Source organism: Pan troglodytes, chromosome 12 (genome assembly GCF_028858775.2).
Source record: "Pan troglodytes isolate AG18354 chromosome 12, NHGRI_mPanTro3-v2.0_pri, whole genome shotgun sequence".
In the NCBI taxonomy this organism is placed as follows: domain Eukaryota; kingdom Metazoa; phylum Chordata; class Mammalia; order Primates; family Hominidae; genus Pan; species Pan troglodytes.
This window is the reverse complement of record NC_072410.2, coordinates 94,554,245-94,575,351: the sequence shown is the minus strand read 5'-3', so window position 1 is coordinate 94,575,351 and position 21,107 is coordinate 94,554,245. Positions and strand designations below refer to the sequence as shown.

The 21,107-nt window shown below is 41.1% G+C and overlaps 1 protein-coding gene across 13 annotated transcripts in view; it reads left to right on the top strand.

Annotated features, from left to right (window-relative positions):
• The window catches only part of BABAM2 (BRISC and BRCA1 A complex member 2), a 455,408-nt gene that overhangs the window by 397,969 nt on the left and 36,332 nt on the right, over positions 1-21,107 (top strand). For all 13 annotated transcript variants that reach the window (XR_010149587.1, XR_010149588.1, XR_010149589.1 and 10 more), the window contains one exon: positions 16,681-16,834. Coding sequence is in view for 9 of the 13 variants with exons in the window: in XM_024354264.3 (XP_024210032.1) it covers positions 16,681-16,834 (154 nt within the window). In the remaining 4 variants the exon portion in view is untranslated. The remainder of the gene's footprint in view (positions 1-16,680; positions 16,835-21,107) is intronic.

Here is a 21,107-nt window from a genome sequence, read left to right as displayed (position 1 = left end):
GTGGCATCAGAGCCACTGGATTTAACATCTGAAGACTTGAATTCCAGGCCAGCTCTGTCACCTAACTAATTCTAAACAAGCTACTTTGTGTTCCTGAGTTTCAGCGTTCTTGTCTGTGAATGGGATGGTATGCCCATCTTGAAGACACAAATGAGACAATACACATTTGACCTGTAAAGTGTATATGAGGACATTCTCCAGGCCTCTGAAATTATCAGACTGGAGCAGAGGTGAGCAGTCAGGGAAGGATGTGGAGATTTTGAAGTCTTCAAAGGTTACTGACAGATGAGACTTTCTGAAAAGGAAGTGCTGAAGTGCCAAGCCTTCAGGCTTAACAGGTCCCTCAGCTGAGCTTTGGGAGTGAGGGCATGTTAAGCAGATGGAGAAAAAGAGGCAGTAAAAAATTTAAAAGGAAGAAAAGTAGCAGATCAATACAGTGTTGTGGAAACCATGGGAGAAGAACAGAAGTGAGCAACAGTGTCAGATGCCATTAAAACCCCGTAGATATAACCGTAAGATGTTTTCCCAACCAAAAGGAAGAAAACAAGGACATGGAAACATCAAAAATAAAAATTCTTAAAAGTCTGAGCTCATCATGCCCTTGAGCTTAACTTGGTCTGAAAGACAGACATCATACTCCTCCTCTGGTCCAAAACGACTGTGTTTATCAATCTCTCAGACTTTTGTGCTTTCTTGATCAACAGCCAGAGATGTGCTTGCCTATAGCAACCCCTGGCTGAAATGGTAGATCAGCCAAAATGCCCAAGCAGAAGCTCTTTCCACACTGTCAGAAACAAGCAGTAAATCACATTTATAGCACTTGTAGATACAGCATGGGCTCCAGACACAGCAGGCAGGGTCGAATCCTGGCCCCATCTCCTCACAGCTTCAAGTTCTCTGGCTTGCCCAAAGCCAGGCTTACTCCTAGTAGAAAGGGGTGAGGGGGAATCATATGGCAGAAAGCATCCAGCATATTGTAGGTATTCAATAAATGCTGATTTTCCTCCTTTTTCTTAGCATTAAGAAAGTATTTATAGCCGGGCACGGTGGCTCATGCCTGTAATCCCAGTACTTTGGGAGGCTGAGGTGGGTGAACCACGAGGTCAGGAGTTCAAGACCAGCCTCGCCAACATGGTGAAACCCCATCTCTACTAAAAATACAAAAAATTAGCTGGGCATGGTGGTGGGCACCTGTAATGTCAGCTACTCGGGAGGCTGAGGCAGGAGAATCACTGAACCCAGGAGGCAGAGGTTGCAGTGAGCCAAGATCACACCACTACATTCCAACCCGGGCAGCAGAGCGAGACTCCGTCCCCAAAAAAAAAAAAAAAAAAAGGAAAGAAAGTATTTATTAGAATGAAAACAAAACAAAAAACCCCATGCCTAACTATTATCTGTAGTAAGAGATCTTTCAAGCATAGATGAAGCAGTAACCCAAAGTCGTACAGCTATTGTAGTGGCAGTTACTGTGTTCCTGCAGGGAGATGTACTGTTAAATACAGTGGCCTTGTAGTGTGTATGTACCTCACTGGGCTTGGAATCAAGACCCTGGGCTTCTCTCTGCGGCTGCTGAAGCAGTTGAGGCAGTTCACCAGTCTATAGCATAATCTCATTTGTAAAATGGAGAGTTGATTTCTTGGGCTCCTTTCTGAACTGTGCTTTAGCAAGTATATCCTCTGTTACGACAAGACTCAGAGATTTTTAAGTAAATGTCTCACCTAGCTACAGTACACCCTGTAAGTATACTTGTCAAAAGATAGCCAGAGGAAGTAACTCAAGAGGGTCACCACTTCTCTGTATTTCACCCTCAGGCCTGGCTCTCGCCTTCTAGTAAACTTGGTGGCTGGTTCCCAAGTCCCTTGGAACATTCAGTGTTTTATTTGTTTGTTTACTTGTTAGTTTGTTTCAAGTCCCTTGCAGTTTAACTACCCAGAGAAGGTCTGTGGTACATAGATACACTAACGTTGTAAGAGTACAAGAAGAGTAACCTAATAGCCTGGGCCCAGGAGGTAGGTGTGGAGGGAACCAGGAAACTACAGATATAGGCCACACTTAGCTTAGGGACTGGCATGTCTGAGTAGGCCTTGGTGTCACAATTGTATGGCCCACTATCAGTATTGATATTCTTAAATTTGACTTTGAGTCATTTAGAAAGGGATAGGGGAGAAGTAAATGTAAGGTCCATTTTATAGAGATTTTTATCAAAAACAATGAAAAATAAAAGTTTTAGAGCTTTCAAAAACAAACCCCAGTTATCTGGAAAGCACAGCTGTCAGAAATGGTTTACTGACTGTGAATATGCATGCTTTTCTTCGGATTAACAATGATTCAATACCTTTGATTGAAAAGTATCTTATTCCTTTAAATTTGGATGTACAAGTCAGGCAACTCACTCAAGTCAAGGGCTTGCCTCAACATGATCACCTTATGTTTGCACAGTTTATTCTCTTTGAGTTAGTTAAATTTCAGAATAATATGACAATTTAAAAACAGTATTTTAGGCAGCAATCATACCTTTGTCTCAAATGAAATTTCTAATCAGAATTGCTATCAAAGAGGAACATTAATTTCCATTCCCCTGCTGCCTGTCCCACCCATGCTCATAGAAGAAGTAATGACCAAGGAGCTAGTCAGAAAACAATAGCAACAAAACAAAACAAAAAGCTGGACAATTCACAGGCCAAAGAGGTAATCCTAAATATACAAAGATTGATTATATTGCGGGTCTTTAAAAAAAAAAAAACACTCACAAATAAATTGGTTAGCAAAGAAAGAAAGAGCCTTTATCTTAAAGAAAGCACCTATGAGAATGGGGAGAATATTGCATGATCAAAGCACAAAGGAAAAACTGTCTGACCGAGGTTTCATCAGGCTTCCTCTCTGTTCAGATCTTTTTCTGATCTCTGGTTCGGTTTGGCTGCACGACCCCATTTGACCGTAGATTCTCTAGAGCTATGATTTTTTATTTGCTGGAAGAAGATTGTAGAATTAAAAATGAAGAGTTCCAAAGGACTCTGAATTTACCTCAAATAAATAGATGGACAAAACTATGTTGAAAGCTTAGTTTTCAACTTGTTTTGAAAGTTGTTTTGAAAGCTTGGTTTGTATTTTCTCAGCTGGAAATCAGGCTAGGAAAAGAAATTATATAGACTCAGGTTTGTTTGTCTGTTTTAATTGCTTCTAAGAGAAAAGTGAGTAATAATAGGTATCATTTATGAAGACCTGCTATGTGCCAAGTATTCTGCACATATATTCATTATACCATGTAAACCATCCAGGAGCCTTGCAAGGTAGGTATTATCCCATTTTAAAGATGAGAAAACCTAGACTTAGAGAGTATAGTCAGTTGCCTGAGGTCAGGTAGCAACTGGCAAAGGAGGAATCAAGCCCAGATCTGTCAAATTCCAAACACCGTTTTCTTCCCAGTATGCCATCCCTCCCATCCTTAGTTCCTTTAGGTTGCAGCCTGTATTTATTGAGCACTTTTCTATGTGCAAGACTCTATGGCGTGCTTTACCTGCTTCATTTCCAACCCTGAGCTTAAAGTTTTTTCTAGTCTTGGGAATGGGAAAAGAGGAGCACAGAGGTCAGTTCACCTGCCAAAGCTTGCCCACCTCGAGTGCACATGCCTTCCTCACTCAACACTCGGCTTCACCCAGATAAGCTGTTCCCCACCCATCTCGCAGACTGAGTGGCTGATTTTTTAACATTTCTGGGGAAAATATCCCCATTCCACACATTCTAGTGGGTCAGACATTGTCCTATAATTGTAATATCCCTGCACGGTATAAGTCCAGCATGGAAACTGCTTGGAAAGGATAATGTAGAAATAAAAATAGGTTAATGAAGGTTTCTGCATGGGGGAATGACATGGTGACCAGTGCTTCTAACCAAGTCTTATGAGGAAACATGTAATCCTTCTGCCAGATATTTGATTTAAACTGTGTCCTGTGCCAGCCTTACATCCAATCCCAAACTTCAGGCCTGACTCTCTGGATTTTTCACATATTAAGTCCATTATCAAGCCTTCCACTCAGCATCTCCCTTGAATGTAAGAGACGTGCAAATAAGTCTTTTTTTTTTTTAATGGAAACGGGATCTTGCTATGTTGCCCAGGCTTATCTCAAACTCCTGGGCTCAAGCGATCCTCCCGCCTAGGCTCCCAAAGTGCTAGGATTACAGGCATGAGCCACCACACCGGCTGATAAGTCTTAAGAGATGTTTTGTAGAGAGGAATTGGTTCCTATACTGAGAAGTAAATAGTCACCCCCTTCTACTAATGAATAATAACTTTTTTTTTTTTTTTTTTTTGAGACAGAGTCTCATTCTGTCACCCAGGCTGGAGTGCAGCGGTACAATCTCGGCTCACTGCAACCTCTGCCTCCTGGGTTCAAGCAATTCTCCTGCCTCAGCGTCCTGAGTAGCTGGGATTACAGGCAGGCACCACCACGCCCAGCTAATTTTTGTATTTTTATTAGAAACGGGGTTTCACCATGTTGGCCAGAGTGGTCTCGAACTCCTGACCTCGTGATCCACCCATCTCAGCTTCCCAAAGTGTTGGGATTATAGGCGTGAGCCACCGTGCCTGGCCTTATTTTTGATTTGTACATGACACTTTCCAAAGCATTCTCCATTCTAGAGGATTGTACCATGCTGGGGGCATTATAGGAAAGTGTCTGCCACACTGGAATGAGTGGTGTGAGCTTTTTTCCCTAGAAATGTTCAAGGGTAATGCTGCTCATAGAAAGACGTTCACAGTCCTTCACTATGTGTTCAGAGCACTCCACGGTTCGCAATCTTTATCCAGAGCCTCTCTGCTCCAGCTTCTGTCCTCCAGCCTGTATTCCGTCTACCCAGATCCCCCGCATTCCCTTGCTGGGCCTCTATGGTGACTGCTTAATACTTTTCCCTCTGCCTGGATTCTCTTGCTTCTCTCCCTCCCTTCCCAGTCATAGTCCTCCCACTGCCACTGCCTGTCCAAATCCTAGTTGTTTTTCAAGGCCCCGCTCAAAGCAATCTCATCTAATAAGCCTCCTAGAAGCCCTTCGATGGAGTATCTTTGCACCCATACTGCATGGTGGTTGACACCTCTGTTATAACCTTCGTCCTCGTCTCCTTTCCTGAGAACAGTGAGTTGAGGGCATGCTGACACTGTGGGGAGGAGTTGGCCTTACTCAGCTGGGTTTCCCTAGAGCCGGCCATGGTATGTGCTCAGGGAATGTTTGTCAGTTTGGATACATGTTGTTTTCTCTAGAATGTAAAGGTCATAACTAGATCCTTTAGGGAAAAAAGTTAGATTCATTTGAGGAACTTTTTTTTTTCTTCCTAAAGCCACATTAGTCATACTTCGCATTGGGGTAGTCACAATATTCCCAAATTTGTATCTAACTGCTTTGTTCTAATTTTTCAAGACAGGAATTTAAACTGACCCTTTACTTTAACCACAGACACCTCATTTGTCCTTTTTCTTCTAATCGTTTACATTTGGTACATTGTCTATGAATTCTTTGAAATTAAAAGCTTATGACTTTTTAAAGACTTTGCCCAATTTTTAAATGCTAAGGATTTTGCATTTGAATATATTGTAATTTATTTAAAGATTCTTTTAATCAAACTCTTCCTTAATTTAACCAGATTTCTTTTTTAATCCTCCCAGGCCAGGAGTTTATTTATTGTGACTCAATTCTTTTAAAAATAGAAGTTAAAACAGTACTAAATGCTATTTATGTTGTTCTCTCTTGCTCAATTTCTTTCTGCATCTCATAAAAGCATGTTTCTTTGTACATGTCTAGTGCAGTCCCCATTTCCTCACTAATCAATGCCAGTTAGTCACTAAATATGCATCCACTACCTACCGTGTGTCTAACCCAGTGGCAAACATGTAGGGATCTAACATAAAGATAAGTACACTGAAATTGTCAGCAATCCCCCTGAGAAGTGGATTATATGGACATGGAGGCTGGAGAAATCACTGAGCAATGGAGCATGCAAGGAAGGCTTCCTGGAAGAAGGCGGGGCTTGGACTGCATCACAGAGTTGGAAGCAATAGCAGGTTGAAGGGAATGAACACAGAGCCAGGCCCGAGGAAATGAGAATGTCAGAGCAGCAAAGGGGCCAGGATCCAAGTAGGTGGTATATCCAGAGGGCACAGAACCCAGATGGCATAGCAGGCAGGAGGTGCAGAGTTCACACCCGGCCCCTCTCCAGGAAATGTGGACCCTCAGTTCCAGCAGGCAGCCTGGAACAGAGAATCTGCTCACTCAGTGTGTGATGGATGAGGGAGTGGATGAAGCAGAGGGACAGAGAAGGACTTGGGACAGGAGGGGTTCCTACTTTGGGGACCCCTTCATCCCAGCCTCAGCCACTGGTATGCTTTTGTCCTCATGAGGACTCACCCTGAGTGAGCCCTGCTTGGGAGCACAGGTTGGAAGCATGCAGAGTTCTAGAAAAGAGGTATTTCTGATCATCTGAACTTTGATGAGAGTAAAACCAGATAAACCCAGAAAAGCAAGGGGCGCCCTCCAGACAGGGAGAAGGACTTGGCCTGTGAGCTTCCTGACACCAGCGTCTGCTTCCTTCATCTTTGTGTCACCTATTTCTCTTCACAGATACAAAGGGCAGAGGAGTAGTGGGAAACATTGGTAATATAGGACAGGTTGTGGCTTTTCTTTTTTTTTTTTTGAGACAGTCTTGCTCTGTCACCCAGGCTGGAGTGCAATGCTGTGATCTCACCTCATTGCAACCTCCCCCTCCCCGGTTCAAGCAATTCTCGTGCCTCAGCCTCCCGAGTAGCTAGGATTTCAGGCACCCACCACCAAGCCAGGCTAATTTTTGTATTTTTAGTACAGACGGGGTTTTACCATGTTCGTCAGTCTGGTCTCAAACTCCTGACCTCAGGTGATCCACCCACCTCAGCCTCCCAAAATGCTGGGATAGATTATGGCTTTTCTACATCGAATATGAGATACCAAAGGAGCAAAATAAAAAGTGGAGAATTATGTTTACAAATATCAAATGGTTTATTGAGTCTTTTCCTTTCTATGAGATATTCCTGTCTCCAATTCTGATTCAACTTGTAACCATCTAGAACCAACTCAAAGTCCATCTCTTCTGCAGAGCGGTAACCTCAGGCGGCTGCCCTTCTCCCTGCGTGACACCGCGTATGTGCCTCTGCCATTGTCTTAGCATGCTCAACTGAAGTTGCTTCTTGACCTTGTCAGGTCTCCTTTTCCAGACCATGAGCTCAAGGGCATGGACACCCTCATTCTTCCTGGCACTCTACCCACTGTGGGTTGTTGTTGTTGTTTTTTTTTTTCTGAAGACTATTCAGTTTTCCTGACCCTCTTAGTTTTTTTAACAAATGCCCCCATTTTTAAAGTAATATTTATCTGTTTATATACACGCGCGCACACACACACACACGATTATGTAAAACATATCCACACACTTTAAAGATTCATAAACACTACTCAACTTAAGAAATAGAATAGTGCCAGTATCATAGACTTCCTGTGGGTGTCTCTCCCAGAAGGAACCACTACCCTGAATTTTATGTTAACTGCCCCCTTGATTTTCTCAATAGCTTTACCACCTAGTATATATCCATGAAAATATATCATTTATTTTTTCTATTTTTGAACCTAATATAAATGGAATCATACTGATTTCTGCGTCTGTGAATATTAATGTCTTACTTTTTTAAACTTTTTAGAATTATAAATATTTAAGGCATACACATGTGTATAAAGACTATGAAAACAAATACCCATGCACCCACCTTAATCAAATCTTCATAATTTGCTGTAATTGCTTCTGAGTTTTTTTAAAAAGAAATAGCACATTGTCAGGCCGGGCACAGAGGCTCATGCCTGTAATCCCAACACTTTTGGGAGGCCAAGGCGGGCAGATCACCTGAGGTCAGAAGTTCAAGACCAGCCTGGCCAGCATGGTGAAACCCCGTCTCTACAAAAAAATACAAAAATTAGCTGGGCATGGTGGCACACACCTGTAGTCCCAGCTACTTGGGAGTTTGAGGCAGGAGAATGGCTTGAAGCTGGAAGGCGGAGGTTGCAGTGAGCCGAGATCACGCTACCACACTCCACCCCATGTGACAGAGAGACTCTGTCTCAAAAAAGAAAAAAAGAAAGGAAAGGAAAGGAGAAAGGAATAGCAGAAAGGAAAGGAGAGGAAAGGAAAATAGCACACTGTCAATTCAGTTGAAGCCCCCTGAGTGCCCCTCCAAAATGCACCCCCATCCTTCACTCATTCCCTTTTCCCCACCCACAGAGGTAACCACTACCCTTAATTTGGTGTATATCTTTCCTATGCATGTTTTTATACTTTAATTACATAGACATTCCTAAATAGTATGTAATGTGTGCACGTTTTTGATCCTTGTAAGTATATACTGAACAGTGTTCATCTGCAGCTTGCTTTTTTCACTGAACATTTGGTCCTTGAGATTCATCTAGGTTGACACATGTAGCCCTAGCTCATTCATTTAAACTGCTGTAAGGTATTCCTGTGAAAGAATAGGCACAATGTATTTATCCGGTCTCCTGTTGATGGACATTTAAGATGTTTCCAGTTTTTGTTATCACAAGTGGGGCTACTTTAGGCCTTCTCCTGCGATCTTTTTACACACATGTGGTAGTTTCTTAGGAGTGGAATTGCTGTGTCGTGGAGTACATACACCTTTACTTTTACTGTACAAGGTTTTAGCAATTTATATCATCATCATCATCATCATCAGGGAATGGGAATTCCCAATGTTCCACAGCCTGACAACACTTGGGTATTTTCCAGTTTTAAAATGTTTGTCAATCAAATGGGCATGAAGTGGAAGTTCATTGAGGTTTTAATTTGCATGTGCTTTATATGAGCCTTTACTGAGTGTTTCTCATGTGTCATGCGCTGTACTAATTGCTGGAAATACTAAAATAACTAATTCACAGCCCCTGCGCTTAAGGATTTCATGGTTCTCTGCAGTGATTCCTACCTGGGGAGGCGAATTAAAATCACTTGAGGTGCATTTTCAGAAATGAGGTTTAGGGAATGCAGGCTCTTAGGTAGGAGGCATTTGTGAAATAGTAAAAGCTAAATCTTCCTTAACACTTGGGCCGTTGTGTATAACTTGTTGATGTGTTCTCTGTCATCCAAAAAAGGCTAATTTATTTTCAGTATATCATATTTACTGAGACATGAAGTTTAGAAAGATTTTCATCAAAATAGTTAAAATTTAAGAACCTGAAACGTATGCTACAGTTATCACAAATTTCACATATACAGAACAGTGTATAAAGTTAGACGGAAGAAAAAAACCACTTAAAGAAGGGTGGTAGGGAAAAGCAATGAACACATACTGAGTACCTGTTTGGTTTTTATTTAGTTCTTTCAACAAACACTATGAGATAGAAATTATTATCCTCATTTTACAGATGAGAAAATCAGGATTCAAAGAGGTGAAATATTTTGCCTATGATATCATCACTAATTAATGGTGTAGCCAATATTTGAACTCACTTTATCTGACCTCAAGGGCATACCATGCTGTCTCTTTCCATAATAGGATTTTTTAGCATATGTGGAAAAATCTAAGAAACTTCAAGCTTCAGTTTAATAATATTGAAACTTCAAAGATAAGCCGGGCATAGTGGTTCACATCTATAATCCCAGCACTTTGGGAGGCTGAGGTGGATGGATCACCTGAGGTCAGGAGTTCGAGACCAGCCTGGGCAACATGGTGAAACCCAGTCTCTACTTAAAATACAAAAAATTAGCCAGGCGTGGTGGTGGATGCCTGTAATCCTAGCTACTCGGGAGGCTGAGGCAGGAGAATCACTTGAATCTGGGAGGTGGAGGTTGCAGTGAGCCGAGATCGCACCACTGCACTCCAGCCTGGGCAACAAGAGTGAAACTCCGTCTCCAAAAAAAAAAAATAAACAAAGATAATTTGTTTACATGATCATATCATAACCAGCTTAAACCAGTGAAAAGTAGAACACATGTAGCAAAATCTGGTTAATATTTAGTCTTTCTTGTCACTTAAAAGAAAGGTAGTGATAATAAATGGAGATACCTTAAATAGATACTTCTGAATTGGAAAATGTTACTTTTATATTTCTTGTAAGTGAGTATTTTGGATATGTAGTGTTAATTTTCCAGTGGTTGGAATCCACATGTCTCAAAGGTTTAGTGTGTAGGTAGTAAGATCGTGGTTGGTCGGTAAATATATGGCAGTCTTCCCACATTGTGGGGATAGCCTGGGAATGAAAAGTATACAGATTGCTCTCAGGAAGAATCAGCCTCAAATGGAATCCTCACTGGAGAGTGACTTTACAGCAATTCAACAAGGGGTTAAAACGTTTCCTAACGAGGCTTGGAGGAACTGGAGCATCCTGAGAGGACTGGAAATGGGAATATAACCATAACCACCACAAAGCGCATCTATGAGTATCTTCCCTGCCAACCCAAGATATGGGGGAAAGCGCAGAAATATATAGTTTGGAAGGTTTGAAGAAATGAAATAATGGCCAACTTGTGAATAATGGTGAAAATATTTGATGATGTGACTCCCAGGGAAGCAATTATGGTTAACCCCTCATTTGTTTGGCATTTTCAAGGATCAAACTGTCCCGCAAAACTGAACTTTCCAGACAACTAAAATTTTCCTGTTTATATGCCTTGAATGCTTTCTTAACCGTGCTTGGTGGAAATATTTCTGAAATAGATTATACAATTATATGTAAATAGATTATACAGTTATCTTGCCTTCTTGAACAGAAGCTTCAGAAAATAACGTTTCCTTAGATGCCTTTGACTGCACTTATCAGAAGACCCTATTATAAGAGGTTTAATAGTAAAGATTGTCTCACATAACAAGAAATCCAGAGCTGGGTAATTCAGGGATGATGAATCCAGCCACACAATGATGACAGGCTGACTTTCCCTCATGGTCACAAGATGGGGCCTCAACTCCAAGCCTCAAGACCTCACATGATCAGCTCTAAGGCAAGAATGAGATGGGGGCTTCTCCTTACACGTGTGTTTAATCAGAGAGGAAAATAATTCTCAAAAGACCCATAGCCCACTTCCCTTCAGGGGCTATTGGCAGGACTGAGTCACATTTCCATGTCTTGGTTTATTGAAGGCTGAGTGATATCCAGCACTGTCAGACTCTGGGGTGAGAGGAAGGTTCTGCCCATAAGAAAGAAGGATGGAGAATGGCTGTTAGGTACGCAACCACAGCTGTCCGCCACCACTGCCAAGATTGGGAGTGAATATCACTTACTATATGGTGATAGCTTAAGTGACAGCTGGGATGTATGGAGCTTTTTGTTCCTACACTGAATGGCCAGACTGGGATTCTTTCAGCTCTCCTAACCCTGCTTGTATTTATTCTATTCTTCCTCTGTGCTAGACTGCGAATTGTGACTACTTGCCGTTAATCTTCCTTGTCCTCATTTTGCCATAATTAGATACTTTTTTTTCCTGGAGAAATCATATAATCAAACTTGTTGAACTATGCCTGAAATGTTGAGTGTCTGATAGGCTATCCTGGGAATCAGATGCATGGTATGGCATTTCTTTTGGCTATTCATTTTTCCATTGTTGAGGTGTTTGGAGAAGTGAGAAATTTCTAGAAAGTCTTATGAATTGAGATACCACCTTACTAGAGTTGTCTTCTAGTGAAAAAATGAGCATTTAGGGGCAGATAAGCATGTTTGCTTGGGAAGGTAGAAATGCAGCCACTACTTGAACCTCACCAGAGTTCACAGAGAGGCAGCATAGTTTATCAGTGCATTCGGCTTTCCCCCAAAGCTGCATGGTTGGCTGTTGTCTGGAGAGCACCACAAGCTCTGGGACTGCAACCCACGGAACGCATCACTGCAATGACTGTCCAGAGTGAGGCAACCGGTGCAGAGCTTAATTCTTCCTCCCTTCCCCCAGGGCTTCAGAGCCTTGTGAATGCATCCTGTGAACTGCCTGGTTTGTGCAGAATTAAGAAGCATTTGGTGTGACTTGTTTCAGCAAGTTCTTGAAGAATACTTCAGAAATAGTTATTGAGACCGAGTGTAGTGGCTCATGCCTGTAATACCAACACTTTGGTAGGCCAAAGAGGGAGGATCACCTGAGGCCAGCAGTTTGAGACCAGCCTGGACAACATGGCAAGACCCTCATCTCTAAAAATAAAAAATTAAAAATTTAAAAAAAGAGAAGAAAGAAATGGTTACTGAAATTCTACTAAACAAGTGCAGACCATCCCCTCTGTGGATGAAGAGCCAACCAAGATTTAGTCTGTGTATATGGGAAGAAGGAAATAGGAAGCAGTTGTCAAAATAATACTGACACTAAGTAACTGAATCAAATGGGATGATTCTGCTCTAAGAATCAAACCTGACCCAGTAGGTTCTAAGAAAGCAAATGGCTGGCCAGGCATGGTGGCTCATGCCTGTAATCCCAGCACTTTGGGAGGCTGAGGCGGGCAAGTCACAAGGTCAGGAGTTCAAGACCAGCCTGACCAACATGGTGAAACCCCATCTCTACTAAAAATACAAAAAATTAGCTGGGCATGACGGCAGGCGTCTGTAATCCTAGCTACTTGGGAGGCTGAGGCAAGAGAACCACTTGAACCTGGGAGGTGGAGGTTGCAGTGAGCCGAGATCGCACCACCGCCCTCCAGCCTGGGCGACACAGTGAGACTCCATCTCAAAAAAAAAAAAAAAAAAAAGAAAGAAAGCAAATGGTTAAAGTGTTCAATTTTGATATAGCTGAAACTATGAGCCCCAAATCCTTGGAATCTGGGCGGTTCCTTCAGAGCAAGTTAGCTGTTGGAAGTCCTAAAGTAATTATTTTACTATGCATCAGAAAATCATGAGTTAACCTATAGGCAAAAGTTAAGTGACAGAAACATTTGGGGATAAGGGAAGCAAGTTTTAATTTTTTTAATCTTGACTAAGTTGTACCATTCAAATCATTCTTGTCAGAAAAATGTGAAGTATTTCTCATAAATATTTTAGTTATTAACTCATTCTTATGCATAGAACATTTTAAAATAAGCCATCGTTTTATTGACCATTGACTGATATAGACAGGATACAGCTTAGTTAAGTTGAGCAAGATACTGTATTTTTAAAATTTTATTTTCTCATATGTGAATTACCAGTTTTATCTCTGAAGTACTCTGACTGTTCCTGCTCCCCTAATAATACATTTACTGTGTGCACTGAGAAAGTATTCAAATTTTAATATTGGCTTCAATTACACTTTGTTAGACAAATCTCCATGGAGAAATAATCATGTAATCAATGCTTTTTGGGGACTGTGGTGGATATCAACATTACCTTGCTGCTGTTTTTTAAAAATCAGAACAACTCACTTGCCCAGGTAGATACATTTCCTTCATATTTTGAATTATTTCTGATGCTAACTGGGCATTTAGGGAGTCAAAGAAGATGGTTCCAAAATAGGTGGGAAAAAATCATTTTTTAGCGTATTAAAATATTAATACCAGCAACTCATTTTCTACAAAACAAAATAATAAGAATGAAAATAGAAGGCATTCCAAAACCCGAAAAAGCCAGTAGCTTGAAAATCACATAGCCTGTGGTATTATCTGCATTGCTTTGGATACTGAGTGATGACTGTATTTGCTTTAAATTTATAAATTATTGCAATTGAGTTCTACTGTTTAAAATTGTTGCTTTCTTGTAGGGAAGCTCTCATGGTACTTTTCTGCTGGTAATGATTGCTTTGGAGGTTACTCTCAACCTTGTTTTATATTTGCAAAAGTGTTACATAGTATAAAACAACTGAAGTCAAAGTATATGTAAATAGGCTTTTTTTTTTGAGACGGAGTTTTTCTCTTGTTGCTCAGGCCGGAGTCCAGTGGCGCTATCTCGGCTCACTGCAACATCTCTCTCCAGAGTTCAAGAGATTCTCCTGTCTCAGCCTTCTGAGTAGCTGGGATTACAGGTACGCACCACTATGCCCAGCTAATTTTTTGTATTTTTAGTAGAGACGGGGTTTCACCATGTTGGCCGGGCTGGTCTCGAACTCCTCACCTCAGGTGATCTGCCTGCCTCAGCCTCCCAAAATACTGGGATTACAGGAGTGAGCCACCGCGCCCAGCCACGAATAGGCCTTTTTAAAAAATTAATCAGAAGAGGCGCGGTGGTTCACGCCTGTAATCCCAGCACTTTGGGAGGCCAAGGTGGGTGGATCATCTGAGGTCAGGAGTTCGAGACCAGCCTGACCAACATGGTGAAATTTGATCTCTACTAAAAATATAAAAAATTAGCCGAACGTGGTGGCAGGCGCCTGTAATCCCGGCTACTTGGGAGACTGAGGCACGAGAATTGCCTGAACCCAGGAGGCAGAGGTTGCAGTGAGCTGAGATCGTGCCATTGCACTCCATCCAGCCTGGGCGACAGAGCAAGACCCTGTCTCAAAAATAAATAAATAAATAAATATTAATCAGAAGAAATGGAAGTAGTAATGAGAAAAGATACAAAGTTAATTTTAGAAAGCAATATTTGTGCAGAGTGACTGAAAACGTTACAGATCATGCTTTGCAATATGCAGGGACTCAAAAGCGATTTCTGAATTGAATTATTGATTTTAATCAGTCTTTCGTATTGTTCCTCTATACTATGAACTCTCTGCTTTGGCACCAACAGACATGTATTCAGACTGCCCTATTGTGGTACTTGAAAAATGTGACTAAAGAGTGGACATTCAAAATCGTGCCCTTTTCTCTGACTGTCGTGTGATTCATCTGTAGAAACCCCCTGCAGCACTGAGTCAGTCATCATCAGAGTCAAGTGCACTCCGAGTCTAAGAGGCCCTCCCAACTGGATGGTTTTTTGATTCTCGGGAGTTTTTTGGCTTCTCCTTAAAAGTCTGCTGCGGACCTAAGTTTTCCTTCAAGAAATCATATTGAGTGCTGAGAGTACCTAGTCCAAGTTGAATGTCACCCCAGACTAGAATAGTGATAGATGTATAATTATCTAGCATGTATTTTTATTTATTTATTTATTTATTTTTAAGACGGAGTCTCACTCTGTTGCCCAGGCTGGAGTGCAGTGGCGCGATCACAGCTCACTGCAGCATCCGCCTCCCGGATTTAAGCGATTCTTCTGCCTCAGACTCCCGGGTAGCTGGGATTATAGGTGCTTGCCACCACGCCTTGCTAATTTGTGTATTTTTAGTAGAGATGAGGCTTCACCATGTTGGCCAGGCTGGTCTTGAACTCCTGACCTCAGGTAATCCACCCACCTCCGCCTCCCAGAGTGCTGGGATTACAGGTGTGAGCCACTGTGCCTGGCCTAATTATCTGGTATGTATTTTTAAATATATCTTCCTCATGTAGCTAAAAAGACGAACCTTATACATACTTCACAATGACAACTTTAGCTTCCTAAATTGTGACATAGTGAATGAGTCGTAAGCAGGTTATGCCAGTGTCCTCTGGAGTAGGAGAAGGCAATGTGGGGCATAGTAGCAGCCGAATGTTTGAATCATGGGACTAGATTTGAGTCTTGCCCCTGCCTGACTGTGACATGAGCAAGTTAATATACCTCTTAGAGTCTCTGGTTTGCTCACCTGTTAAATGCAAATGTTGAAGATAATGTCTCTGTCATGGAGTTCTAAGTAACAAATCAGATAACGTGTATAAAGATACCCTGTAAATCTAGAAAATTCTATACTTGTTTTTCTTATTATTTTTATGCTGTTCCTATTCTTTGTCCTAGAAGTGAATAACATTCATACACATATACGTTATATACCTTTAAGAATGTGTTATTGAAACAGTCTGTGTTTTTAATGATGATTTGCCTCAACTAATAACAAGTCAGTTTACTTTTAAAAATTGAGTTAAAGAACCCCAAAATGAAAGATAAAGCATATAACACATGTTAACAGCAAGGATTGGAATTAGCCTGTACTATCACAGCAGACATATTTAGTGCTCAGAGTAGTCCCTTATGCGTTCCATTAAGGAACTCCCACTGATTTAGGAGATATAAATATATGTGGTAATGCATATGGAAAAAACTGAAACTGCTGAGTATCAAAATTCACTGCTTGATTGGAAGTAGAGTGATAACTTCATTTTTCCTGGTAGTCTGGTTGCCATATCCTATAAAGTAGAAAGATTATCACCTGCACTCTTTACCGCTTCTCCAAATGCATTCTTGAAAAACAGCCTCTGTCCCACTTCCTCCATCAAATTATAGATGTGGAAGACATTGCCCAACCCTTGAAGAGTTTATGTTATAATAGACACTTAAAACAGATAGAAAGAGAACTCTGCTATGGAATATTGATCCCGGGAAGTGCTAGAGAGGAATGTCAGATGGTTGCAGGCACCCAAGCATCCTTCCCTAAGCTTCTGTGACCATTTCAAAGCATTCTTACAGCACCTACACATCATGCCTTCTATTGGTGACATTTTCACCCACGTGTGATTTGCCTCTCTAGATTATAAACTCCTCGAAGATGGAGAAGTCACTTTGTATTTCTTGGTGCCTCTCTATACACCACACCTTTCATCCAAACTGCAAGCAGTATTTGTGGTTCAAATAGAGTTTCGTACCTAACATTCGGATTTAGTCAAAAAAAAAAATCTTAAGATGTGTTTATGCTCTAACTTTCTTTTTCTTTCTTCTGTCTTCGCAGTTGACCTGCCTCTGTTTTTTCCTCGAGACCAGCCAACTCTCACATTTCAGTCCGTTTATCACTTTACCAACAGTGGACAGCTTTACTCCCAGGCCCAAAAAAATTATCCGTACAGCCCCAGATGGGATGGAAATGAAATGGCCAAAAGAGCAAAGTAAGTGAATCTGTCGTTATTTCCAACAGGTAAGAGCATTTTGTTTATCTAGTCCAGGGGTTGGCAAGCTACTGCTTGCAGGTTAGTTCCTGCCCTGTGCATGTTTTTGTAAATAAAGTTTTATAGAAACACAGCAACACCCATTTCTTTACTTATTATCTGTGGCCGCTTTAATGCTACAGTGGCAGAGTGAGTAGTTGCAACAGAGACTGGATGGCCTAGAAAACCAAAAATATTTACTGTTTGGCCCTTTGTAGCTTCATCAGGAAGAAGCTGATCTACATCTGAAAGTGTTTCCTTTTTCTACTGTTTCTGTTGGTCTCTAAAATTAGCCATGACAGCTTTTGTTTTTTTTTCATGGAATGTAGAATTTATCAGAAAACTACCTCTCTATTTAGAGTAGAGGATAAATACTAAATAGGAATTCGAGTTGTGGGTAAATGGCATAAATGATGAAAATGTTGGCAGCTACTTTTTATAGTTTTTTAAAAAATGGAAAATTTTAGGTGGCAGTAAACAAACAATTTTTGCTTAGTAGTCAACACCTGGAGCCGGTAGCTACTCTTTCATATGGAAATGAATCTCTGAATTCTATACCTCATTGCGTCTCTGCAGTGTATACCATAGCTGTTGCCCAAAGTAGGACCTGTGTATTTCTTGGTCAAATAAACAGCTACACAAATAGCTTAGGGCTATTAGAATAGATATGGAAGTAGGATTTCATAGAGGTCGAAGTTAGCTAAAGTTTGGAGTTTAGAGGTACAACTATTGCTCATGAACCTCTCAGTGTGGAAGGCCTCACTTCAGTCATACAGAATAGGTAAATATAGAAATATGCTGAGTGTTTTTTATATTTAAGACTTTGGTGTCTGGAACATCAGTCTTCATAAACCATGACCTCCTAGATTGAAGAAGCAGTGGATCAAAATCATAGTTTCCAAAAATAAATCAAAGACTGGCATGTGGTTATAACTTTATCGCTTGGAACAGTCATATGCTTCACACCTGTGATCCCAGCTGAAGGATGATCAGATCCAAAGTATCACACAAATATAGACTATCTATTAGGCCTCCTCTTCATTTGCTCATCCAGTATTTATTAAGCATCTACCATGTTCCAAGCATTGTGCTCAATGCTAGGAATATAATGATAAACAAATTAGAAATTGTCCCTGTCTTCATGGAATTTATAGCCCAGCAAAGAAGATAAAGCCTTTATCATATGAAACTTCTGACAATTTCAAAGTACCTACTAACAAAACCTGGACCTCCAGATCTGGAATGTTCTTGATTAGCCATGACTAATCAAGAACTTAGTAGGACTTCCTGTTCTTGCCTCCCCCTCCCAGAGAGACCCCATTCCCTTCCATGGGGTCTCCTGACCTCACCTATATTTTTCTGTAGTACAAGACTTTCACTTATAGCAGGCTTGAGAACTTTTTATTTTATTTTATTTTATTTTGCAACAGAATCTTGCTCTGTTGCCTAGGCTGGAGTACAGTGGTGCAATCTCGGCTCACTGCAACCTCCACCTCCCAGGATCAAGCAATTCTCCTGCCTCAGCCTTCTGAGTAGCTGGGACTATCGGCATGTGCCACCACGCCAGACTAGTTTGTGTATTTTGAGTAGAGGTGGGGTTTTGCTATGTTGGCCAGGCTGGTCTCGAACTCCTGACCTCAGGTGATCCACCCACCTCAGCCTCCCAAAATGCTAGGATTACAGGTGTGAGCCACTGCGCCCAGCCTGAGATTCTTAAATAATGTCAGGGTGTCTTCTTCTAGAAACCAGACTGCCTCAGATTTATATGCAGAATCCAGAGTTGTTATCTGAAACTTTAATGTGCCTTCTTCTTTCCCTTTATTTTCTCTTTTTATCCGTGACACCCAAGTCTGAAATCCCATTCAGGACAAAAACAAGCATATGCAAATATAACAAGTAACAATGATTAAGACTTACACATCTTGAAATACAATGGAAAAAAGGAATTATGAAGTATGTTTTATGCTTGAAGTATTGATATCGTTTAATTTTCTGGGCTTTCCTTGTGTATACATAGGATCTGCCCTAAGAAGATGGGCATTATTTGTGGTACGTGCTGAACCAGATGTGTCTTTGTGGTTTCCATGGAAAAGCTATCTTGGTGTGTATGTGTGTGTGTGTGTTTCCTAAGTAGACATTTTAGCAAGTATGAATTGAGTCTTTAAGAAGTTGCAGACCACAAGCCCGTGATTTCAGTATAGGAATATCGTAAGTGAAGCCTGTTTATCTTAACAGATTGGTTCAGAGTTTCAAGAGACATTTGCTTTATGTTAACACCAGTCTAAAGAAAACATCTGAAGTAATGTTTAAAAAATCTGCTTTCTACTGTAGCGAAGATGGATCCATTTTAAATGTAATAAAAGAGAAAGCCAGCAGCTCGTGCTAGCAAGAAGAAATAGTTTAAAGTTTCCATTCTTCAGCTGAACTGAGTAACTACCCTGTGCTGTGTCAGAAAGCCAGATAAACACCGTGAAAGAACTGTCCTGCCGTATAGTCTTGAGATTGGTGGAGAAGGTTGAAGACAAAGGATGGAAAGAGAGGAGGGTCAACTGTAGCATTCCTTCCACACCCTGTTTCTTTGTCCTGTGAAAATACTGTACGTACACAGTGCGTAAAAGGCTATAATTCACTTGGGGAGCTCTGCCCATGACATAAACACTCTCATGGTTTATGAACAGCAGTGGAGCCTTTTGAGTGGAATCAGCTGTTTATTCCCTCCTGTAGAGCAAAATTCTAAACAATGTAACCTCAGAAAGGACACTTCCTGGCACTGACCAGGGCTTTTCCTACCACATGTGCTTCTTTCTTTCTCATGGCTGTCTAGCAGATTCTGTCCCTCGCAAGTGAAGCAGCATTTACAAGGTGAGCACAGGCTTTGGGGTCATGTGTGCCCCAGTTGCTATTGCAAAGTCTAATCCTGCAAGCTCTGTGGTCTTGGGCAGAGCTCTTAACCTCTCTGAACCTCATTCCTAAAACAGGACTGTACTCCTCCCTATTGGATGGACTTGCTATGAGAGGCCAGCAAGTTAACACTTGGAAGACCATGGGTTTTAGCTTCTGCTGTGTACCTCAGTGCCTTTGCTCACGCCTTTCCTCCCACCCTCTTTCTGCCCCCTCAAACAGACACATCCTTCAACCTTCTCCCATATGGGTTTTCCCATCCACTCTACTTTGCCAGCAGCTCTCTCCCCTCCCAGTCTCCTTTGACTCTAATCACATACTGCTTTGGAATCTCTTTGGTATTTTCTTTTAGTTCTTCACATCTTCATATATATTTTGTTTCCTTAACCAAACCATGAGTACTTTGAAGGAAATGGCTTTGCATATATATCTTTTTTTAAAATTACAGTATAATTTATATACAATGGAGTGGACAGGTTTTAAGTATATCTTTTGACAAGTTTTGACGAAGTTACCTTATAGCCTCTTTCCAAATAGTCTCTTTACTCTCAAGGCAACTATTGTTCTGTATCACCCTGTCTTAGTTTTTTCTTTTAGATACTTCTAAATGAAATAATACAGATCATACTCTTTTGTGTCTGACACAATGAAATTTATCTTCATTTCATTCAACATAATTGTTTAAGATTTAGCTGTTATGGTGGCCGGGAGCAGTAGCTCACGTCTGTTCTCCCAGCATTTTGGGGGACTGAAGCGGGCGGATCACCTGAGGTAGGAAGTTCGAGAACAGTCTGGCCAACATGGGAAAACCCCATCTCTACTAAAAATACAAAAATTAGCAGGGCATGCTGGCACAAGCCTATAATCCCAGCTACTCCGGAGGCTGAGGCAGGAGAATCTGTTGAACCCAGGAGGCGGAGGTTGCAGTGAGCCAAGATCACACCACTGCACTCCAGCCTGGGTGACAAAGCGAGACTCCATCTCAAAAAAAAAAAAAATGTATCTGTTATGGCATTTCTTTTTTACTGCTGAGTAATATTCTATTATATGAATATAATGTATTAATCCATTCACCCATGTGTAGATACTTGTGTTGTTTCCAGGTTGAGGATTTTATTAATAGAGCTGCTATGACCAAGCCTTTTTGTAGACATGTGTTTTCCTTTCTTCAGGTAAATACTTGGGAGTGGGAGTACATATGTGATTAACTTTATGAGAAGGTGACAAGCTTTTTTAAAGTGGTATCGGTTTACCCTCCCATCAGCAATATGCCAGGGTTCCAGTTGCTTCACATTCTCACCAACACTTCCTATTGTCAGTCTTTTTAAATTGA